The sequence below is a fragment of the Carettochelys insculpta genome, chromosome 2, assembly GCF_033958435.1.
Source record: "Carettochelys insculpta isolate YL-2023 chromosome 2, ASM3395843v1, whole genome shotgun sequence".
Lineage (NCBI taxonomy): Eukaryota > Metazoa > Chordata > Testudines > Carettochelyidae > Carettochelys > Carettochelys insculpta.
In genome coordinates, this window is record NC_134138.1 from 230,275,539 (window position 1) to 230,300,944 (window position 25,406).

General features: G+C 42.2%; 1 protein-coding gene across 2 annotated transcripts in view; it reads left to right on the plus strand.

The window, feature by feature from the left end:
• Positions 1 to 25,406, plus strand: part of COL28A1 (collagen type XXVIII alpha 1 chain) — a 148,798-nt gene that overhangs the window by 98,536 nt on the left and 24,856 nt on the right. For both annotated transcript variants that reach the window (XM_074986210.1, XM_074986212.1), the window contains exons 25-31: positions 1,137 to 1,205; positions 12,348 to 12,416; positions 17,842 to 17,910; positions 20,896 to 20,964; positions 23,058 to 23,138; positions 23,230 to 23,265; positions 24,639 to 24,675. In XM_074986210.1, coding sequence (XP_074842311.1) covers positions 1,137 to 1,205; positions 12,348 to 12,416; positions 17,842 to 17,910; positions 20,896 to 20,964; positions 23,058 to 23,138; positions 23,230 to 23,265; positions 24,639 to 24,675 — 430 coding nt within the window. The remainder of the gene's footprint in view (positions 1 to 1,136; positions 1,206 to 12,347; positions 12,417 to 17,841; positions 17,911 to 20,895; positions 20,965 to 23,057; positions 23,139 to 23,229; positions 23,266 to 24,638; positions 24,676 to 25,406) is intronic.

Genomic DNA, 25,406 nt, shown 5'->3' on the forward strand with positions numbered 1-25,406 from the left:
CTGCTTCTAGCATCTGCCCCCTACTCCCTCCTTACTCTGAGCTCCCTTCTGCTCCCAACCTCCATCCCAGACCCTGCACTGCCTCCACAGAAAAGCATTGCCTTTGGCCACTCACCAGAACCTTGGCATGCCTCCACCATCGAAAATTATTGCCTGCTGCTGGCTTAGTCACAGGCACCATTTGTAAAAGTCATGGGCAATATGCTAAAATTTATGGCCAGTGAGCTGTCCACGACTTACTCCAAAAACACCTGTGATTAAATGCTGACAGATGGTGGGGGCATGGAGGGCCACTGCTGAAGGGGATATTCAAGAGACTTGAGGGGTGCTCCTCAGGCAGAGCCCAGGGCCAGTAGCATCAGCTATTGGGGACCTTGGACCACGGCTGCTGTGACAAACCACCCAGGGACTGCTGCCAAGTTAGGGGATCGTGGCTGCTCTGGCCAGCTACCCAGGGACTGCTGCTGGGGACAGTGGACTGTGGCTGCTCCAGCTGGCTGCCTGAGGACTGCTCCATGGGGCCGCAGACAACAGGTGCTCTGGTATCCTGGGACTGCTGCTGAGAGCAGCTGGAGCAGGAACTGATGTGGCTGTCCCTGGCCTCAGAGCCAGATGCTTGCATGCCCCTATGGTCAGCTACACTGAACCCTGCAGACATCATGAATGTCCCAGAATCCGTGACTTCCCTGACTTGCATGACAGACATGGAACCCTACTCATGACTTCCTTTGCTCACCCTCTCAGCCCCACAACCTTTCCGCTCTCATATTAACTTCCTCTTTCCTCTCACATGTCAAGGACATTATGGCTTCCCATAGCCAAAAACTACTCTTGTTCTGACCCAGCCCCTCCCCCACATTAGCTCAATCCATCTCCCTTCTCCTGGTCTTCTTTATACTTATTGAACATTGTTCCTTCAAGTTCTACCCTTGCCCTCCTTTGGATTTTGTGACTGTTCTGTCTCCTCTCAGGGTATTTAAGGAAAGCCACTCTTCAGTGCAAGTAAATAATGTTAAGATTCAGACAAAAATATCCAACAGTAAAAAAGCAGAACTACAAAGGTAGGGATGAAACTCCATTCTTTGTGTCTCATGGTTTGGGAAACTATTGACTTTATTTCTCTGGTGTTGTACTAGGGACCTCCAGGACTGCCAGGCTCTCCAGGACCAAGAGGCCCAAAAGGCACTGGAGATCCTGGACAAAAGGTACCAATGGGATAGTAATGCATACAGTTAAAATACTGGGCATCTCCAAATCATGAGTCCAGCAAAACTTGCGTGCATGCCATGTATGAAGAAATGGTGCAGTCCATTCTGATGCCTTGTGTCAGATGTGGAGTCTAGCATCTTTTGCAGAATAAACACCCTTCCTTGTTTTATATAAATCCCACAGAGAATTGACACAAATCTCCTGGACATCTCGTCTGAGTATTGGACTTTTCATTTATAATGCAGAGTTAGTTGCAGAATCTCATGCAGGCAGAGATCTGTCTCGTAACTACGTCTCATGCATTGCCTGGCCTAGAAAATACAACATATCTTGTACTGAGGATAAACATACTTATGTCTTTGACAAGAATCTGTAAATGTTCCCAGAGTAGGGATGAAATTGCCTGATTTGGGGAAACTGTGTGATTTTGGAGGATGCAACATTTCTTTTGTTTCTCTCCTCATCCATCAACTCTTCCCCCCTGCCTTCTATTTCCTATTTAAAATGTGGAAATAATTAAACACCACCCTGTGGGAGATTGTAGAACAGTTGCTCTTAATTCTCTTTCCTCCAGATTTGTTTTTAAATGTAGCAATTGCACTGCAGCTCTGTGGTCCAGCTATGACATTGCCTAGACTATTAAAATACTTCAGGTGTAAATAATTTGGAAGCATTTCAACTTTACATTTCTAATCACATTTAGTTTTCGCCAGGTGCGATGCCTTTGACGTACTTTCTTAATATGTCATTAGTCCATTGATTTTCAGTTAGAAATTTTTAAAAGTCTCATTAATTCTATATATTAACTATTCTTTCCTAGGACCCACAGGGATAGGAGCATGTGGTTCCCCTTAATTTCTAGATTTGTTTAGGAGACAGCAGACCCAACTGGTATTTTTAGGAGATCCTTTTAATCTAAACTATTCCAAATATTGTACATTTTCACAATGTTGAAACTCATGGCATATGTAATTTAATTTGACTGTCGGTTCACAGCACTTATCAGGCTGGGGGTTGTGAGGCTATTACATGGGGAGTTGCAAGCAGTTGCCTTCATCCCAAATGCTGATTTGCATTCAGCATTTATAATGGTATTAAATATATGAAAAAAGCGTTTTTAATTTATAAGAGGAGTCACACTCAGAAAGATGCTATTGGAAGGGGTCACCAGTACAAAAGTTTGAGAACCAGTGGGCTGCAACAACATTCTGGGGATTATCTTTCACCTGCAGGAAACCCATTAAAATCTGGCTCTCAGGAAGTAAATATAAAAAATCATCAACTGGAAACAGTTAGATACTTTTTTCCTAAAGAACTCAGTCGGCACTGACTCCAATCTGTAATCTCATCCTATGGGCCATGGACTGAGGGGGCATTGAAACCATCCCCTCTCATTTTAGACAGAACTGAAGCACATTCGCAGTATGTAGGAAATGTGTCTTTAGCATCTTCATTCTGCATGACTGTCTGCAGTGCTGTCTGTTTGGCATGTTTCATTAACAGTAAACTCGTTTCAAAAAGTAAGCCATCTGCATATTAAACTGCATTCCATTGAGAGTGCAAGAAAAATTTAATTCTTTAGACAGACACAAACATTAAGAAAATTATTTTAATTCTTTTGAACAGAAATGAGATATTGAACATTGTTCAGATTTATTAAATCAGTGGTAAAATGCATCTAAAGCACAATGGCTAACTGTAACCTGGCTAAAGGAAGATACTGTGGTATGCATCTAATATTTGATTATTCCTGAAAGTAACGTACAAGAAGAGCTAGAAAAAGACATGGCTATTCTGTAATGGTGATCACTTGTTGCTGAGTATGATCATCTTCCATAGGAGTTGTGGATCCTCAGATGGCTGATAAGGCCTATCTTTGAACCTCAAGTTCTGTTACAAGGACAGATGTTTCCAGGTATTGCAGGAGGCTGATGACCATGACTGAAAGTGAGTCTGTCCTTCCTCCTGTTTCTACAGGCATGTTAACAATAAATGGGTTATCAGAGAAGGTGTGGGGCCGTTACTAGGTGAGGAAAGTAACTTAGTGATAGATGATGTAGGAAAAGCTGAAGTACTCAATGCTTTTTTTGCCTCAGTCTTCACGGACAAAGTCAACTCCCACATGACGGTTCTAGACAATGCAATATGGGAAGGTGGAGGGCAGCCATCTCTGGGGAAGGAACAAGTTCTGAGCTATCTAGAAAAACTAGATGCACACAAATCCATGGGTCTGGATTTAATGCACCCGAGAGTACTGAGGGAACTGGCAGATGTCATTGCTGAACCTTTGGCCATTATCTCTGAAGACTCTTGGAGATCGGGGGAGATCCTGGATGACTGGAAAAAGGCAAACGTAGTGCCCACCTTTAAAAAAGGAAACAAGGACAATCCAGGAAACTATAGACCAATCAGCCTTACCTCAATCCCTGGGAAAATAATGGAGGGGATCCTCAAGAAATCCATTTTGCAGCACTTAGAAGAGGGGAAAGTGATCAAAAGTAGCCAACATGGATTCACCAGGGGCAAGTCCTGCCTGACCGATCTGATTATCTTCTATGACAAGGTAACAAGCTCTGTGGACATGGGGAAGTCAGTGGATATGATATACTTTGACTTCAGCAAAGCTTTTGATATGGTCTCCCACAGCATTCTTGCCCCTAAATTAAGGAACTATGGTTTGGATCTTTGGACTATATGATGGATAGAAAGCCGGCTTGAAGGTCGGGCCCAACAGGTACTCGTCAATGGCTTGATATCTGGATGGCGGTCAGTTTCAAGCGGAGTGCCGCAAGGCTCAGTTCTGGGGATGGTGTTGTTCAACATCTTTATTAATGACCCAGATGAGGGACTGGATTGCACCCACAGCAAGTTTGCGGATGACACAAAACTAGGGGGAGAGGTAGATATGTTGGAGGGTAGAGAGAGAATCCAGAGTGACCTGGATAAATTGGAGGACTGGGCCAAAAGAAATATGATGCGATTCAACAAAGAGAAGTGCAGAGTCCTGCACCTGGGGCAGAAGAATCCCAAATATTGTTATAGGCTGGGGACCAACTGGCTCAGCAGCAGTACGATGGAAAGGGACCTAGGGGTTATCGTGGATGAAAGGCTGGATATGAGTAAACAGTGTGCCCTTGTAGCTAAGAAGGCTAACAGCATACTAGGGTGCATTAAGAGGAACATTTTGAGCAGATCTAGAGAAGTGATTATTCCCCTCTATTCGGCACTGGTGAGGCTGTATCTGGAATATTGTGTCCAGTTCTTGGCCCCCCAGAATAAAAAGGATATGGATGTGCTGGAGCAGGATAAAAAGGATATGGATGTGCTGGAGCAGGTTCAGTGGAGGGCAACAACAATGATTAGGGGGCTGGAGCACAAGACCTGTGAGGAGAGGCTGAGGGATTTGGGCTTGTTTAGTTTACAGAAGAGAAGACTTAGGGGTGATTTAATAGCAGCCTTCAACTTCCTGAAGGGGAGCTCTAAAGAGGAGGGTGAAAAACTGTTCTCAGTGGTGTTAGATGGCAGAACAAGGAGTACTTGTCTGAAGTTGAAGAGGGAGAGGTGTAGGTTAGATATTAGGAAAAACTACTTCACCAGGAGGGTGGTGAAGCACTGGAATGTGTTGCCTAGAGAGGTGGTGGATTCTCCATCCCCCGAGGTTTTTAAGTCCTGGCTTGACAAGGTCCTTGGCTGGGATGACTTAGTGGGGGTTGATCCTGCTTGAAGCAAGGGGCTGGACTAGATGACCTCCTGAGGTCCCTTCCAGCACTGTGATTCTGTGACCTATGCTCCATGTGGAGTGGAAGGGTTAAGTAGTAGTAGTCGTAGTAGTACTAGTAGTACCAGTAGTAGATGGAGCACTTTGGTCTTCTTGATGTTGAGCACGAGACCAAGAATTATGTAAGCATCAGAAAACACAATCAGGGGAGTTTGAAGATCAGTGAAAGCCATATATGGTGGTCCATTTTCCTCCCGAGACTTTTCTTGCATCTGCCGTGTTGTGAATATCATATCCACAGTTCTGTGACATAGATGGACATCAGTCTGTGAGTCTGGTAATATTTCGTCTGACAAGGACAGAAGGAAGTTGCAAGGACCTGTACCACAACTTTGCCTGAAGTAACAAGGAGAGAGATAATATGATATCATCCACAGTCTGTTTTTGCCCCTTTCTTGCAGAGGGTGCCTCATGTCACTGGATATCTCCTCCTTTATCCAGATTTTAAGGCTGAGCAGGTAAAGCTGATGAATTAGCTCTGGTCCACCATCTTTAAAAATTTAAGTAGGAATCTCATCTGGACTTGCTGCTTTGTTGTTCTACATCTGCTTAGTGGCTTTGTGTACCTCAGGCAAATTGGGAGTTCTCCAACCACATCACTAGGAGGTTGTTGGGGGATTTGCTCAAGGACTTCATCTGCAATCATGGATTTCCGGTTAAGAAGATCTTCAAAATGTTCTTTCCAGTGAAAATTGATGGCTTTGTTGTACTTCAGAAGTGTGGTTTCATCCTTAGAGAAAAGAGGATTCAGGCCATAACAAGCTGGCCCAGAGACAGCCTTAATGGCACTGAAGAAACCACATGTGTTGTGGATGTCCATGAGATGTTGGAGTTATTTCACGTTCTTAGTCAACCATTTGTTCTTGAGTTCTCTGGTTTTATGTTGGACTTCTGCCCTTACCTTGGCATGGGCTTCTCTCTTTGTAATATAATTCATCATTGTGGTAGGCTCAAAATGCCATTCTCTTCTCATTGGTGAGTTGCTCAGTTTCAACATCATTCGCACTAAACCAGTCCTGATGTTTTCTGGATTGGTAGCCTATGGTTACCTCACGGGCACTGATGACACATGATTTCACCTGTCTCCAGTGTTCCTCAATTTCTTCTGGAAATTCTAATGGAAGCTTTCCTTCTAAGGTTGTTTGGAAGTGGTCACACCTAATGTCATCCTTCATATCTTGAAACCTTCAGCTTGCACCTGACCTGCTTCTTTTGCAGCCTTCATTTGGGAGCTATCTTAATTTTCATTAGGGGTTGAATGAGGTGATGATCAATTCCGCAATCATTGGCATTTGTCATTGCTCGTGTGAGAACTATATCCCTGTAAATTTGGGCACAAACTATGACATAGTCAAGAAGGTGCCAGTCTCCAAGATGTTTTGAATTTGTCCTTTTGTTGGAAAAGGGTATTCATGATGATAAGTTCATATTCAGCACACTTGGTCAAGAGCAGAATTCCATTTGAGTTAGTTTTGCAAACTCCTTCTTTCTCTGTTGTTTCTTTGCACAGTTCTGAGTCTCGTCCCGTAGGTTCATTGAAATCCCCCAGCAGGATGATATTATCTTCTTTAGGGAATCTCTGAAGTGATGGTTTCCAGCTGAGAGTAGAAATCTGTCTTAAATCATCATCATTGGCATCCAGTGTTGGTTCATAGGCGCTCACAATAACTAATTGCCTGTTGGGTTTTAGTGAGGGGTGCCTTACGAGCTTGTTCTTTATTGCAAAGCCCACTCCATTCAATCAAGCTTCATCCAAAGGTTTTCCCTTCAGAAGTAGGTGCATTCTCCTTTCTCCTCCCTCAATTGTCCTTCGCTGCTCTTCTAGTTTCAGACAAGGCAGCGATATCAATGTTAAAGTGACTCGAGTCACGAGCAATGATGTCTGTATGTCATTCTTATTGGTTGCTTTTGAGTTGTCCATCAGAGTACCTACGTTCCAAGCTCCAAAATGAAAAATTTTCTCACATTTTCAACTGCTGGGACAGGGATCCTGATGGATACAGCCATACAGCCAAAAGGAACAGAGACAATACTATTTTTAAAGTACATTTTCTAGCCTCTGCCTCTGGTTGAATGAGCAGAGTGAGTCCTGAAAAGCACTGCTCAGTCATGGGTGCATCTGCCAAAATTCTGGACCTGCCTCAGTCCTTGAGCAAGGTGACTGAATCACACACACACCATTGCCTATGTATCAATCTGTGATTAGGAACTTCTGGATCACACTGTCCTGTTCCTGTCACAACTCACTGATCGCCACCTGACTTTTGACTTGTGCAAGTGCTGTTTTCACAAACCTGGAAGATACCTGTGTGGGACTTCTTCTAAAGTGGGGAGACTGGTGCACAAATAGTCACCACATTGTCCTTGAGCAATGGCATGGACACCACAGCGATTGGAAATCCCCTATCAGCTGCAACATTACACAATGGTTGCACCTCCATTGTGCAGTTATACTCCATCTGCTTTGCCGCTGAGGACTCCTTGGATCACACTTTGTCCAGAACCTCACCCTTGACCATTCTGCCATGGGTGACCCTAAGGAGTACACGACTCCAAGCAGCATCACTCTTGGGGTCATTGAAATGCGCAAGCCTCTCCACAACTACAAGACAGTGTTCAATGGAGAAGATGGCTATTCTAGCCATGCATTATATACATATGTATAGACAGAGCGAGAGAGAGAGAGAGAGAGAGAAATCATTTGACTTATACTGCATCAAATCAGATCCTGCAAGCAACTTTTGTCTTGTGAATATCCCCATTTAAGCCTTTTGGACTATTCATAAGAGGCAAGTTAAGCACATGCTGTTGCATTAGCTAGAATGCATTACCTGAGGACAAACTGTCAAAGGCCTGACAGACCACCCAAGCTGGTGGTATGTTTGATACCACCAAGCCTATACCAAATACGAAATCCTGGATTGTTATAACATTGCTATAACTATACCATGGAGTCACAGACAGTCCCTTCAGATTCCTCAGTCTATCTTGCCACCCAGATAAACTGGATTTAGTGATAAATAGTCTCTTTAAACAATCTACTCCAAATATTACAGGTTATTCCCAGCCTTGAGAGTGAGTGAGAGAGAGAAAGAGAGAGAGAGAGAGCTTGACCAAGGGATTAGCTCTTTGTTTCTCTGCCCTGTATGTACATGTGCAGGAATTCCTAGCTTTAGGTAGCTTATAGAAGTGGGGAGTGGGGAGGAAAGACATCTGAAATGCCATCTGACCTACACACACACACGCGTGCGCGCACACACACACACACACAAAAGTGAGCCCATAAATTTGGGGACTTGTTAATAATTTTTTTAAAATGTCAAACTAGCAATAAAACTTTGGCACAACGGCCCTCCTACTCAATCCCCTCCACACGAAAAAATGCATACAAATAGTACGCTAACCTCTATGTACTAGTTAAGCACACTTGCTTCACAAAAGAAACTCATTCATAAACTAACATGCTAGTCAATCTGAAATTCCACTGAGTACTATTATATAAGAATGTCCCATACATCTGAATTGCCGCTCTGTTCTCCCTGCTTTCAGAGATGGCTTACATATGTGCATGCTAAAGAACAGGAATGGTATGGAACAGAGGCCTAATTCACATGAAAACACAATGGAAACGTGGAATGTATTCAGTATAGGCAGCAGGAATTTTTCTATAGCATAGACAGCGTGGGCACAGAAAGCTGGCATTTTATTACAAGTGGGTATAAATGAATTACTGCCAACTGAAGGAAAGGTTAAACAAATTAATATCCTAGGCAACAGAACATTAGAAACAGCCAAACCACCACTCACTAAATAACAAAGGAAATGCCAGTACCTCCAATACAGTCCCTCGTGTACAAACAATGAAGCCAGAATCAGTTGCAGGAAGAATATCATCCAGACCTTGGCCCCTCTGTCTCAGAAATAAATCCAGAAAAGAAGAGACCGACTATTTCCCTCCTGTGCACTCTCTGCATATTTTGTTTTCATGATGGTATCATTTAATCCACACCACCTCCTGCTGCAACAGAAGTTTGTTTAAAAAAAACAAAACACAGGTGAAGTGCCTAAGTGAACTTTTGCAACATGTTACATATCACACAATCAATTACACAACCCAGGGAATCTTACCTGCTGCTCACGTAGAAAAGAAATGCACTGCACTTATAAAACGTAAGGAAGGACTTTAAACTCAAAGGCTGTGGCCACCCTACTCCTGCCTTTTGGGAGCGGCATGTTAATGGAGGATTTTGGAAGATGCTAATAAGGCACTGACCTGAATATGCAGCACCTCATTAGCATAATAGTGGCAATGGGCAAATAAAAGTGCCACTTTTGAAACGCATGATGCCTGTGTAGCTGTGGGCCTTTTGAAAGGACCCCCTGATTTCAAAAGCTGCTTCTTTCTATTTGGTTTTAGGAAGAAGGGGCTTTTGAAATCAGGGGGTCCTTTCAAAGGCCCCCAGCTACACAGGCATCATGCGTTTCAAAAGTGGCACTTTTATTTGCCCATTGCCACTATTATGCTAATGAGGTGCTGCATATTCATATCATCTTCCAAAATCCCTTATTGACATGCCCCTTCCAAAAGGGAGGGGTAGTGTGCCACAGCCAAACTGTTTCTAAGAAAGATTATTTTAAAAGAGGTGGGTGAGAAACTAATACCCATCATTGTACTACAGCCATGAGTCTGATAACTATAGTAACTGATGTCATCATTGCTGGCTACATTATTCAGTCAACAAATGGAAGATGAAGGTGGTGAGTTATTCTGGAGTGAAATTTCTATGTGTTCTGAAGGGTGGATCTCATATATACAAAATATTTTTTAAAAAATAGCTTCCCCTCCTTTAATTTCAGATGTGTTTGTGTGTTGGGGGTGGGTAGGTGAATTAAAAACTTCATCAGTTTCTTGTTTGTCAAATAATCAGAGGTGGAAAAATTACCCAAAAAGTTCCTTGAGTAAAAGCGCAGCTGCTTTCATTTCTGGATGCTTGAGTATAATCTAGATGTGATGTGCGTGTGTGTGTGTGTGTGTGTGTGTGTGTACTTTTAATCAAGTAGTTTTCCAGAGGGGCACTGATAACTTGTACTTAAGTACACTCCCCACAAGAAGCTGCAGTTTTACTCAAGGAACTTTTTGAATCTGTGTAACATTGTCTTCTGGTTATTCTAATGCAAGTGCTCCCTCTACAGGCCATGTCAGTTTTACTTTTTGTAAGTAGACTGAAATGTTCTAACTGGTACACAGTTAATTGAATTTTGTCTAAGAAAGTCATAGGACTACCACAGGTTTTTCGTTTCCCTAAAAGTACAGTATCTTTTTCCAGTCTCTGAGGCTAATATGTAGAATGATTAGTAGCTTAGCAACAGGTTTTCTTCCATTCTGTTGCTTGTGTGTATGCACAAACACATAGTTGCACTCAGATTATAAATTTTAAAAGGTTACTTATTAATCTTGATTCATCAGTTCTGATATTTGCTCCATATGTGCACTCCCTGTGTGCAAAATCTATTTGTCTTTCAAACCAGCATGCATTTTCCAGTGATGGTCTGCGCGTCTGAAAGCTATTTTGTCATTTTTACAATGATGTCTTATGCTGAAAAGACTGACAAAATAAGACTCTAAATCCTAAATAAAACCTCCCAAACTCCTACCTTTCCTTCTCTTCTGTGAAGCTAATAAAAATTACAAAGCAGTACTGTTGGTCTCAGGACAGATACATCTTTGAGATTTAGAAACAGACTAATGAAGAAGATGTACAATATCCATCAGTAAAAAGCATTCCTTGCAAATAGTGAAGAGGGGGTGCATAAGTCACCTTTAACAATTCAGCAATAATGTTAAAATAAATGGATGGCTTAATCTTCTATCTGTATGAAAACAGGTAGGCTGTGTGTACAGTAGAGAGGTTTGTCAACAGAAGGGGCAGTCTGTTGACATAACTCAGGGAGCATCTACACATATAGGCTGTGGTGGCCATGCTTGGCCAAAACTTCGAAATGGCCATGCAAATGGCCATTTTGAAGATTACTAATGAGGCACTGAATATTTAATTCAGTATATTCAATTCAATATTCAGTGCCTCATTAGCATTAGGATTCTTCCAGCCGTGGCGCTTCGAAAGTGCTGCTTTCAAATGCGAGCGGCTCGGCATGGCTACACGGGAGTCCTTTCCAAAAGGACCCCGCACATTTCAATATCCCCTTATTCTTCTCAATTCAGTGCTTCATTAGTAATCTTTGAAATGGCCATTTGCATGGCTATTTCAAAGTTTTGGCCAAGTGTGGCCATAGCCATAAAGAGTTCTGTTGACAGAGTCTCAATACAACTCTGCAGTTGTCTCAACAGCATTATTCCTCAAAAATATGAGGAGTAACGTTCTATCAACAAAGTTCTGTCAACAGAAGTGCAGCGTAGGCACTTATGTTGACAGAGAGGACTTCCGGGTCACTGGGCAACCATGTTTGCAAAGCTTCCAGTCAGCCATTCTGTTGAGAGAGGGCAGGTCAGTCTGGCTGCTCTGTCACAGCAGATTGCTCTGTAGATCTGCTTTTGGTTATGTCTACACTAGCTCCTTCCTTTCAGAAGAGGCACGGTAACGAGTGAGTTGGGAAGATGCTAATGAGGCACTGCCATGAATATGCAGCGCCTCACTAGCATAGTGGTGGCTGTGCGCGATTTGAAAGAGATGCTTTCGAATTGCGTGCTGCCTGTGTAGATAGAGGCCTTTCAAAAGGACCCCCTGGACTTCGAAAGCCCCTTCTTCCTAGTTGATTTTAGAAAGAAGGGGCTTTCGAAGTCCAGGGGCTCCTTTCGAAAGGCCCCCGTCTACACAGGTGGCACGCGATTCGAAAGCAGCACTTTTGAATAGCGCGTGGCTGCCATTATGCTAATGAGGCACTACATATTCATGACAGTGCCTCATTAGCATTTTCCCAGCTCGCTCATGACCATACCTCCTCTGAAAGGAAGGGTCTAGTGTAGACGTGGCCTTTGTGTGTAGATGCATTCCGTCAACAGAGTTTCTGTCAATACAATGCTGTTGACAGATGTTACTGTTGGCAGATGCTTTTAGTGTAGTCGTAGCCTTAATGAATGAATTTATTTCTCATAAAAGGTGTTGATTTGGCATCCTTGGTATCAGAAGTCCTTTAATTTCAGAATAGGGACATCACAGGTAATAGTTATAAGTTTTAAGATGTTGTATAACCTTCACTGACTAAGTCATCCTGGATTTTTTTAAGAATGTATAATAAATACAAAATAGTAATGAAGTTTGAAATGAAGGAATGGTCTCTACCTCACATATATCAGTTCATAAGTTAATAAATGATAAATAATGTATGTCTTTCTTTTCAGGGAGAGCTTGGAGCAAGGGGATTACCAGGACCTTCTGGACCTAGGGGTATAGGAACACCTGGTCCAAAGGTTTGTAAGAGTCCATATTTTGGATTAGTGATCTTTATGAATGCCCGAGAATTCACTCTAATCTCTCCTATACTGGTGTAACTTTTAAACTATTTACCCTGGCATGATTGAGATCGAATCATGCCCAAAAGATTAAGGCCTTGATAACCAAACATTAAGCCCCTAATTAAATTTAATAATACAGATTGTGTTTGCTTTCCTTTATTTTTGCACTGTTTCTTTTTAGGAGTTTCCTTTGAGGAGCTTAATATATATGTATATGCATTCTGCAATTCTCACACAATTAAATCTAAACCCACATCACCATATTAATGAATAATAGATATTTTCTTACCTACTTTCTCTTTTTAACATCCTGGGGAAAGTGTTCCCTCTAATTGCTTCCAGCCATGGGCAGAATAAATTTTGTTATATGCACTGAGGGATGTATGGATGTGCACCACCAATGGAAACACATGCAGCTAGAAGTGGGTGGTTGTGGGTGTTCTGCTAATCAGCCAGGCAGCACCTGAATCTCTCCTGGGTGGCCGCCCAAGTGCTCAGCTTACACACAACATTGCCTGGCACCAACAAGGCTACCACAACATGGCAAACTATAGTTTAAAATAATGATATATGGCTTGAGAACAAAAATTGCCAGCAAAAAACAGCCTAAGAAGATATACTACCTACAGTAAACTTAAAAAGGAGTAACAGAATGAAAAAAATTGTTTTCAATGGAAAGAGGAAAATCATTTTAAGAATTTGTGCCAACAATTGATGCATTTCCTACCTATCTCTGAAATCTGTTCACCACCATGTTCTATTTTTTTCCTAATTAAACTAAAATAAATCTGTCTTCAGTCTTGAACATCTCTTGCCACACACTATAGCAAGCACTGGTTACTAACAGCTGGAAGACTTGTGAATTAAACAGCTGTGTATACAGGTACTTAAGATATCTAAGAGTAGGTCTACCTAGCAAGGTTATTTCAAATAACAGCCATTATTTCAAAATAACTATCCCAGCATCTACATGGCCCAGCCACTATTTTGAAGTAATTTCAAAATAGTGGTTAGCATATTTCAAAATAGGTAAACGAGCAATATTGCCTTTTTTGAAATAGCTATTTCTAAATAGGGGCTGTTAAGACCGGGAAAATAGGGTGTCCAATGGCTCTGTTTCAAAATAGGCTCTATGGGTGTAAATGCTGTTTTTTGAAATAGCTAAGTGCTATTTCAAAATGCATTTTGTGTGCAGCTTTGTTATTTCTAAATGAGCTGTTTCAGAATAGCTCTTCTGGAATAGCTTATTTTGAAATAAGGCTGCTGTATAGACATACCCTAAGTTACACAGAACTTCTAAGCAGCATCAGCAGCCTGCAGGCACTTCACACAACACTGGAGATACTTCATTTAGGCTATGTCTACACTACAGAGATCCTTCGAAAGAAGTCCTTCCAGAAGATCTCCTCCAAAAAAAAAACTTCCGAAAGTGTGCGTCCACACACTAAAAAGCAGATCAAAAAAATCTATCTGCTTTTTCGATAGAGAGCATCCACACTGTTCCTGCTCTTTCGAAAGAACAGGTCAGGAATCGAAAAATTCAGCGCCATGAGGACTGCTCCTTCGAAGAAAGGGCCCCCGGGGCATCTACTTACAATTTTTGTCCAAAAGAGTCTTTCAGAGAAAGGTGATCTTCCTCATCTGGGAAAGGAAGAGGGCCACCAGAAAAAGTGCTGCGTTCTTCCAATTTAATATCAAAAGGGTGCATTTTGTGCGTACATGCTCCTGGGAGTTTTCAAAAGAGCCCCAGTTTTTTCGGAAAAACTCACTAGTGTATATGTAGCCTTACTGTACTGGAGAAACAACGAAATAGTAAAATGAACTAAGACAATTTAGACCTAAGGTCTTTGTTAATCACCATTTATTATTTGTATTCAATCAATAGCTTTCATTTAAAAGCGACGGGATTTTACTGAACATATCAAATTGAAAACGCAGCACATGAGACCCACAATCTAGATCACACAAAACCCATAATAAGGGGTAGTTCAGAGGCACGGAATCCGACGGTTCGCTAGAAGGTTTGCTCCCCAACTTCTCAGAGTTACAGCACTGTAGCCCCTCTGTCCCATTTGGGGTACTGAGAAGCCCCAGGGGAGTAAGGCGAGAATAGCCCTTGTATTGCATAGAGCACAAGGGTTGCATTCTTTCTGGCCCTTACACCTTTCCCACCGTTGTGTAAGGACCAGGCAGAATGGAGCCCTGAAACAGCATGCTTAAGCTCCACCAGAGGTGGCACAATAGTGACTTTTGGTGTATCTGGAGCTGTGCCACACAACAGGCTAAAGTGCACATCAGCCTACAGTTATGTTTACAGAGCATCTGATAGCTCCACTCCTTTGCCCTTTGTGTATACAGTTGCACATTAGTAACAGAGAGGGAGCCCTGCTAGTCTATATACTATCAAAACAAAAAAGTACTAAAGTAACACTTTAAAGACTAACAAAATAATTTATTAGGTGAGCTTTCGTGGGACAGACCCGCTTCTTCTGACCATAGCCAGACCAGAACAGACTCAATATTTAAGGCACAGACAACCAAAAACAGTAATTAAGGAGGACAAATCAGAAGAAATGATCAAGGTGAGCAAATCAGAGAGTAGAGGGGTAAAAGCGTGGGGGGAAGGTCAAGAATTAGATGAAGCCAAGTATGCAAATGAGCCCCTATAGTGACTCAGAAAATTCCCATCCTGGTTCAAACCACGTGTTAATGTGTCGAATTTGAATATAAAAGACAGCTCGGCTGTCTCCCTTTCAATAGTAGTGCGAAAATTTTTCTTCAGTAACGCGCAAATTCTGAAGTCGTTAACAGAATGGCCCACTCCATTAAAATGTTGACTAGCCAGTCTGTGGATCTGGATTGTTTTTATGTCTGTTCTGTGCCCATTAACTCTTTGTCTAAGGGACTTAGAAGTCTGTCCAATGTACAAAGCATCTGGGCATTATTGGCACATGATGGCATATATGATGTTAGTTGAGGAACATAAGAATGTGCCTGTGATTCAATGATATAACCTGGTTAGGTCCAGGAAACATATGTGGACAAAGCTGGCAGTGGGCTTTGTTGAAAGGAAAGGTTCCAGGACTAGTATTCCTGGGGTATAGATTGTGGCTGTTGGTGAGGATCCTCATAAGGTTGGGTGGTTGTCTGTAGGAGAGAACAGGCATGTCACATAGGGCCTTCTGGAGTGTGGCATCCTGATTAAGGATAGGTTGTAGGTCTTTAATAATTCATTGCAGTGGTTTGAGTTGGGGGCTATAGGTGATGACCGGTGGTGTTCTTGGCTTTTTTGGGCCTATCCTGGAATAGCTGGTCTCTGCATATTCATCTGGCCCTGTTGATTTGTTTTTTTATTTCTCCTGGTGGGTAATTCAGGTTTATGAATTACCCACCAGGAGAAATAAAAAAACATGTTTTCTGGAATTTCTTTTCTGGAAATACCATCGCTGGACCTAACCAGGTTATTCACAGAATCACAGGCACATGCTCATGTTCCTCAGCTAACATCATATATGCCATCATGTGCCAATAATGCCCAGATGCTTTGTACATTGGACAGACTTCTAAGTCCCTTAGACAAAGAGTTAATGGGCACGAAACAGACATAAAAACACTCCAGATCCACAAACCAGTTAGTCAATGTGTTAATGGAGCAGGCCATTCTGTTCATGACTTAAGAGTTTGCGTGTTACTGAAGAAAAATTTTGACACCACTATTGAAAGGGAAACAGCTGAGCTGTCTTTTATATTCAAATTTGGCACATTAACTTGTGGTTTGAACCAGGATGGGAATTTTCTGAGTCACTATAGGGGCTCATTTGCACACCTGGCTTAATCTAATTCTTGACCTTCCCCCACTTTTACCACTCTGCTCTCTGATTTGCTCACCTTGGTCATTTTTTTCTGATTTGTCCTCCTTTATTATTGGTTTTGGTTCTCTGTGCCTTATATACTGAGTCTGTTCTAGTATGGTTATGGTCTGAAGAAGTGGTTCTGTCCCACGAAATCTCACCTAATAAATTATTTTGTTCGTCTTTAAAGTGCTACTTGACTGGTTTTTTGTTTTGACAGTTGCACATGTGTATAGATAACAGGCAGTTCTGTAGCACCTTAGATTTGTAGTTCTGTAGCAGTTCTGCAGCACCTTAACACATTTGTTAAGTCTTGAGCTTTCCTGGGTCTGCCTGCTTGTTATTTGTGAAGCTACAGACTGCCATGACTACCCCTCTGAGATGTGTATAGAACAAGTGTGCAATGCCACCCCATCAGAACATTTTACACCCACTTTGTACTGGCCTAACTGGCTACCTAAGAGGCAAAGCAGTGGAAAATCAGGCTTGGCTTTCTTGGTATAATTCATTCTTTGAAACTTTAGCATGAGTTATCCCCTTGGGCTACGTCTATACTAGAAGCATCTGTCGACAGGGAAATCTTGACAGAACCTATGTTGACAGATCTCTGTCTACACTCTACTTCTGTCGACAGTACTCAAGAATTATCTCAGTGCAAACTGTGTCAACCAGAGGAAAATCAGAGTCAGAATCATAGGCGTGGTCTACTCTGGTGCTTAAGTTGATATTTGTTATGTTGCTCTAGGGTGAAGTGGCTTATGTTGACCTAACTTGGGGTCCACACTGCTCTATGTCAGCAGGGCCGTGTCTACACGAGCCCCAAACTTCGAAATGGCCACGCAAATGGCCATTTCGAAGTTTACTAATGAAGCGCTGAAATGCATATTCAGCGCTTCATTAGCATGCGGGCGGCAGCGGTGCTTCGAAATTGACGCGCCTCGCAGCTACGTGTCTCATACCGACAGGGCTCCTTTTTGAAAGGACCCCGCCTACTTCGAAGTCCCCTTGTTCCCATGAGCTGATGGGAATAAGGGGACTTCGAAGTAGGCGGGGTCCTTTCGAAAAGGAGCCCCATCGGGACGAGACATGCGGCGGCGAGGCGTGTCAATTTTGAAGTGCCGCAGCTACCCACATGCTGATGAAGCGCTGAATATGCATTTCAGCGCTTCATTAGTAAACTTCGAAATGGCCATTTGCGTGGCCATTTCGAAGTTTGGGGCTCGTGTTGACGTAGCCCAGGAGACACTCACCCACTGACTTTGCTTCCACCTCTCAGGGAGGTAGAGTACTAAAGTTGCCAGGAGAGTGTTCTGCCTTTGACACATTGTGTCATCCCAGACTTGCTAGATTGACACCACTGTGTGATTGTGGTGGCACCTAGTTAGCATGCTAGTGTGTGGAAGCCCTTATGGTTTTCAGATGCTTCTACTCATCTTATTGCTTGTCATAAATGTGTGTTGATAAAGTAATGTTAGTAATTGAGAGTCCTTACGCTATTGCTTCTCACTGTGCTGCTCAACTCTTAACAGGGAGCTGTCGGACAGAAGGGTTTGCCGGGGCCACCTGGCCCTCAGGGGGATAGCATACAAGGAAGCAAGGTAACCAATTTTGTGATGTAGAGCCAAGAGAGCTTTTGCTGAGATTATTTGTTTCCTTTTTTTGTTGTGCATAAATTCAATGGAGAGGGCTGTTTTAATGTCACCTGTTGAGTTAATCCCTGTGAAGCTCTCCTGGTAAATATTAGCTGTGAATTTAACCTCTTTGTTGATGGGTTGTTTATAAATTATTTACTTACTAATTATTTATCTTTGTATCCTGTGGTGCATGATTAGTCACCTATATTAATCTGAATTGTGCCTGCTCTCCAATAGATAAAAGTCAGTCAATTTGATGGATGCTATGTATATATTTATTTATTTGGATTTTTCCTGCTCTGCAATAAGAAGGCGGGTATTCACTGCTTTAAGCACGCATCATGGTATTCTGAAAATATTCTGACCACCAACACCATACACACACACTCCATATCAAGCCCTAGCTATCGCTTATGAGTGAGGGAGCAAAATGAGCCTTTCAGGGCCCTGTGAAGGTTGCTGAACTGGCTGTTAAGAACAAAGGTAGGGAAGCAAGTTTGAAAGGTCTAGGGCCTTAATGGAGATCACACCAAGTACCTCTTAATTGTCTAAATCAGTGGGACAACACACATGCTTCTGCGTATTCTTAAGTGCTTTGCTGTCCCAAGAGCTGCATGTTCAGCATCTTGCAAGATTAAGGCCCTACCAATGAAGTGCACTGGCAAAGCTGTGCTGAGAAGTGTGCCTGCCAGTACCACCGCTCGCTGTAGTGAATGCTACCAGCAGTTCCAGAAGGTAGCATGTGGAATCCAGCTGATTAAAGCTTGTGGTTGCAGAGGGTTTACCCTGAAGCAAGGAATCAGCCAAACCAAGTGGAAATGTTTCAGTGGTTGAAATGCAGCTAAAGATACACGGGAAAAAATCATAATACACAGTATTTGTGAAAAAGCCACACTTTTTCAATGATAGGAGAAAGAAACTCAGGGTGTCCTCTTTTCTGATAGCTAAAAGGTAGCCAAAACATTCTGAAGAGCAGTAGTCATGTATACACACATTTTAAATGTTGCCGCTACACCAATGTGAGGTAAATTTAGAACAGGCAGTAGTTTTGAGATGTGCAGTAACAGTTTCACTCTAGTAACAGAGAGGGAGCGGTGCTAGTCTATATACTATCAAAACGAAAAAGCAGTCCAGTAGCACTTTAAAGACTAACAAAATAATTTATTAGGTGAGCTTTTGTGGGATAGACCCACTTGTTCAGACCATAGTCATACCAGAGCAGACTCAATATTTAAGGCACAGAGAACCAGAAACAGTAATCAAGGTGGACAAATCAGAAAAAAATTATCAAGGTGAGCAAATGAGAGAGCAGAGGGGTAGAAGGGGGAGGGGGGAGTCAAGAATTAGATTAAGACAAGTATACACCCTAATGTGATGACTGTGATCCACACCCTTGAGGAACACATTATATCCCAGTAAGTGGTTATGTAGACAAGCTCTCAGAATTCTCTAGCCTTTTGTCTACATGACTCAGAATGATATTAACAAGTTATATAAAGAGTAACATTCAGCCCTCAATTGGCTGTGAAGCTGGTCACCACAGTGTGAAGCTAAAATCAGAGAAGGGAGGGTATAAGTATAGCTGAGCCTTCAGAGTAGCTTGCAAGTAAGGGGAAAAAAGAGCTGTTCTGCCAAAATCTGTTGCTGAGTCTCCTACTGTCAGCTGCCTGGCTGACAAAATTGCAGTGGAAGTCTAATATTGCAGGATCTGCAATTTCTGCACTATCACAAATTGAGTAAGGTCTTAACAATAATTTTTAAAAGTAAAAGACGCCTTTAGCATCATGCCCCCGAACCTTTCTTCCACCTCCCTCATCCCCCAAGGGAGCATGGCCCTTATTTGAAAGCCTCTGGCCTAGATTAATGACAAATATGAAGACTTCCAGGAACATAGTAAAATGAAATGCAAGAGCTGTGTGCAATAATATAGTATTAGGCTTGCACAGCCAAGCATGTTTTTGAAAACTCAGTTTTTCCCAGGACAGAATTTCTGTTTGCCAGCCCTGCTCCAGTCTTAGTCTTTATACGGGTAAAGCATTATTTCAGAGGCTAAGGGACTCTCTACCTTGCAATCTCATATGATTGTAGCATGAGCTGACAAATCCATGGTAGCATGGTGAAAAACAACAGTGTGGATGTAGCAGCAAAACCTTCAGCATAGGCTATTAACATATGTGTCTAGAGAGCTTGTGTAGCCTGCACTGAAACCTGTACTGTTGTGGCCACCCTACTAATTTCAGCCATGGCTAATGGTTATGTGCACGTGTGCTGCAGTCATTCTTTGGATTGTGGTATAACTATACCCTAACATAGGTATGAGTTACTGAGTCTTCATTGGGCCTTAGAGGTATTGTGTACTATTGTAGCATTCCCTGTGGCTCTGGAAGCAGTGCTGTAAAGTAGACAAATTACTTCCTTTCTGTGTGGCTGCACTAGTGAGACGTGTTTATTATTCCTTTGGGCTCTGTATATAAACATTCCCATTATGAATCATTTGTGGCTGCTTGGCTAAGCCCTGGGATTGTTGCATGCATTTGACATGATGGCTCAGTCAAAAAATACTAACATCCCTGCATTAAAAGGATTGTTATGGATTTGCTGTGCATTCAGCAAATCCACATCTAGCTAAAAATTAGAAGTTTTTAATGTCCTGTTTCCATGGTTACAGTTATATGAAATACAGTGCCACCATCACAAAGCATTTTATAGAATTGTATACATATAGCAGGGCAAGAGATGAACACTACAGCAACACCTACTTTACAAGGGTTATAGCCAAACCCATGCATTATTACTGCTACTTAAGTGCAGCAATTTCTAATTGTTAGTGACATTGCATAATGAAAAGACTCTGTCTTTCTCTATGACACAGAATGCTGCTACAGGAATGTATCCTTTCCACAACTTAATTTCACTTTTAGTTAAATTTGCTTTCCATGTTATATTCAGGGAGAACAAGGAATTCCAGGTTTACCAGGACCTAGAGGTTCAGAGGGATATGGTCTTCCTGGCCCAAAGGTAAATCCTAGTCACTGTGTTAATTAAAGATGACTTTTTCTTATAAGCTTTGACTGGTTCTATGCAGATAAACAAAAGACCAACTTTTACAGAGAACTTGTGGTCTAAGGGCCTGATACTACAAATCTACACCATGAACTTGAGTTGACCAATGTTATTATTGCAGTGATTCATGTCCACACTGTCCTCCTACCGGTGGCGTGCACCCTCACAAGGAGCGCTGACACTGAATTAAAAGAGGCAGCTGGGGGACAGAGCTCCAGAGGCTCAACTCCACTGGCAGCTCCCTACAATAACCCAATTCCCAGCCTGGAAGAGGTCAGACACTTCCTCCGACCCCCCCGACCCCCCTGCCACACCAGGTACAGCCATGCTCCCAGTAGGCAGCAGGGAGCCTGTGGGGAAAGGGAGGACTTGGCTGTCCCATTCCTTGGCATGGAGCTTAGAAGCCCAGTGTGCGAGCTCCTGATCTTAGAAGCCCCATTCCTGGCAGGGAGCTGAGAAGCCTGGTGAGATCTCCTGATCTGTACCAGTTCAAGCGAGAGCTAATCAGATCCACTCTTTAGCTATGTCTACACTACGGAGATCTATCAGTAGAAGCTCTTCTGGAAGATCTCTGCCGAAAGAACTTCTTTCAAAAGAGCATGTCCACGCACAAAAAAGCAGATCAAAAGAGAGCTCTACTGTTTCAAAAGAGCGCATCCACATGGTCCCTGCTCTTTCAAAAGAACATGACGGGGCCTGAAAAATCAGGCGCCATGAGGATGCTCTTTTGAAAATAAGGGCCAGTGGACCATCTACACACCTTTTCTTTTGAAAGAAGCTTTCGAAAGAAGGTGGTCTTCGTGAAACGGGAGTGGAGGAGGGGTTTCGAAAGAAGTGCCATGTTCTTTTGATTTACTTTCAAGAGAACACTTCTTGTGTGTACACACGCTGCTGGATATTTCAAAAGAGCCCCCTTCTTTCGAAAATATTTCAAAAGAGCTCGCTAGTGTAGATGCAGCCTTTGTCTGTTGCATCATGAGATCGATTTAGGGAAAGGGTTAAAAAAATTACCTTGTAAAACCATCTATTTCTGCATGCAAATCCAAACTTTGCCAAATTCCGCAGCTATCAATAAAATTCCATGGGTTTGGTAGTTGTGTGAGAGGGCATTGATAAATCACAGTCCTGCTGGGAGACTTCTAGGGCCTGCCATGCAGGCTGGCACAGATTTTTCCTACAATTATATGGAATTGCTCTATCCTTATTCCTATCTTGCAGAAATATCAAATTCAGTTCCTTAACATTCTAATGGTACCTTTCAGAGCTGCATTATATGTTCATTTTCATTCAAAACCCAATGGTAGGGCTGATCCTGCAGTCCTGACTCACATTTGAAATGAAAGGGCCTACTCACTTGTATAAGGGGTGCAAAAGCTGGCCCTAAATGAGCTGGTGCCTATTTCATACACATGGACTATGTCTACACTACAGCAGTCCTTCAAAAGTTATTTTGGAAGATCTATTCCAAAAAAACTTCTTTTGAAAGATCACAACCACACACAAAAAAAGGGATGGAAAAATCAGTCTGCTCTTTTGATAGAGAGCAGCCATATCCCGGCTGCTCTTGCAAAAGAATGGGTCAGGAAATGCCGTGGATTGGAAAATCTGGTGCCATGGAGGAATGCTCTTTTGAAAAAAAGGGCCCCTGTGGCATCTACAGATCTTTCAGAAAAAGGTGCTCTTCCTCATTCTGGAGTGGCAGAGGGCCCCTGGAAAAAGTGCCACGTTCTTCCGATTTAATATCGAAAAAATGCATTTTGTGTGTAGACGCTCCATGGGATTTTTTGAAAAAGCTCCTGCTTTTTTCTAAAAAACTCACTAGTATAGACAGTAGTGTAGTGCATTCTGTCTCTGCTGCTCCTATAGAGTGACCACTGTTAAACTGTGGATCATGTTTACAGCTTATGTAAATAAGTGTAAATCCTTTGACAGTATCTCTTATGAACTGGTAGAGTTCTTCTGTGGGGTACATGTGCTAGCAAAAGGAGCACAAACACTGGGGAAGCACCGATCCAGTCGTGTGTCACTATTCTGCTGCATTCTAACAGGGAGATTATGGGGAGAAAGGTGATCAAGGAAGAAAAGGTGACAAAGGAGATATTGGAGAACCAGGACCTGCAGGACTAAAGGTAAAATATATTTTTTAGATTATTTAATTTTACAGAATGGAAATGAGACAAAGTGGCCTTGACTAATTGATCTCATTCTACACATTTGTAGGGGTCTGTAGGAAGAAAAGGTGAACCTAGTCTTACAGTAAGTATGGACATGAATGGATATACAACAGTCAAGAGTTTACCCATTGCAAAAACTTTGCCTGTTTTGCTAATTTGAAGAAATTCTAATCCTGCTGCTACAGAGTTCAACTAAATTTTTATAAACTGGGCTGACCCAGAATCCAGAGACACACTGGCAGTATATGTGTAAGGCGTGCGGAAGGAGATGATAATCTTCTGGTAGAATTTGTGTCATGGACAGGTTCAGCTGTGCTGTTTTCTTTTTTGCTGCTCATTGTGATGGTAGAAAGTCTTTGCTAACTACATCATTTCCTGAAGAATCTACGTAGGCCAAACTGGAGAGTTGCCAAACCTTTCCATGTGATAGACAGACGCATGTATTGTTCTGTATGAAATTTGCTGTGAACGTACATTGGGGTGGATAGAAATGTATTCAGGGAAAAGTAGGTTATGTAGTAATTACCTTTGTAATGTCTAAAGCACATAATATTCTTTCATACATTCTTTATTTATTTGTATATACAAGTTATTTTAGGATAATAAAATAAAGGACTGTGTACTCTCTGAGATAACCATATAGGCTGTGTCTACACATACCCCCTCCTTTTAGAGGGGCCATGTTAATAAGGCAGTTTGGAAGATGCTAATGAGGTGCTGACATGAATATGCACTGACTCATTAGCATAATGGCAACCTTGCGCGATTCAAAAGTGCTGCTTTCAGAAAGCCACTGCCCATGCAGATGGGAGCCTTTTGAAAGGACCCCCTGACTTCAAAAGCCCCTTCTTCCTCTTTGGTTTTAGGAAGAAGGGGCTTTTGAAGTCTGGGGAGAGGGGCTCCTTTTGAAAGGCCCCGGCCTACATGAGCGGCGTGTGTTCCGAAAGAGGCATTTTCAAATCATGCGTGGCTGCCAATATGCTAATGAGGCACTGCATATTCATGTCAGCACTTTATTAGCGTCTTCCAAACTGCCTCACTAACATGCCCCTGCCGAAAGGAGGGGGCGTGTGTGAACACATCCATAGAGTAAACTGTATCATCTTTGCAAGAGTTTCTTTTTAAATGTGCAGTAAAGGACCTAATACTTGACATGTGAAAACAGGTTACAACTCCTTGAGAATGATGATTAGTATCTGGAACAATTTAAATACTTTGGGCCACATATTATGCAGATTTTTAAGACCAACAAACTGACTTCAATTAGGACTACTGTTTAAAAGCCTCCTGTCAGACATTTGGGGATCAGCCACTTTATAATTGTCTGTAAGTGCAATACAATTTGCTCTGTAAAACAGCAAAACTTTAATGAAAGGGACAGAACTAGCAGCTCAAACAAAATTAAAAATAAGCCTCAGGATTAGAATAAATGTAACAATAAATACTCTTTTTCAGAAAGAAGAAATTATCAAACTTATCATGGAAATATGTGGTAAGATCTATATTATGGAAAAGAAACGTCAACTTTTAATAAAGCACATTGAAACTATCTTGGCACAAGTGAGGCTCCATGTGGAATGATCTCAATTGTAATGGAACACATGTACAGTGCCAGCAGTAAAACATTGTTAAAAAAATGTTACAGAAAAGGCATAAAGTTGGGTAGAGGCTATGACTTCCAGCTGAAAAGTAAGCACCTCATGTGGGTTAGCAAGAGGAATTTTGCAAATGAAAAAGAAATCCAGCAGAGCTCACAATGGAAGCATAAGCCATCCAGAGGATGTATCGTATGTCCTGAGAAATATCTCAGCAGTATAAAATGGGTTCTGGGGCAGACATCAGCTGAGGAAGTCCTGACAGCATAGCCATACTGTCAAAGAAAAGAAGTATGGGAATGTGGGAGGGGAATGAGCAATGGGGGCTGGAAGCAAAAAGGAAGTAGAAAATACCAGAGCCCAGGCCTTCTGCTTATCTCTGGGCTCTGCATGGTTTGTGGCCGAGCCACGCAGAATGTTCCAGAAGTGGCTAAGAACCTGTTCTCTGCACAGACTTACTGGAAGGATAACCTCACTGAGGCTGCATCTACATTAGGGCATAAATTCAATTTTTAATAAATTTGATTATTTAATTTCAACTTTATGAATTCAAATTGTGTCCACAGAACGTCTTGAAATTTGACACACCTTAGATTTCCAGAAAACCTTTGACACGGTCCCTCACCAA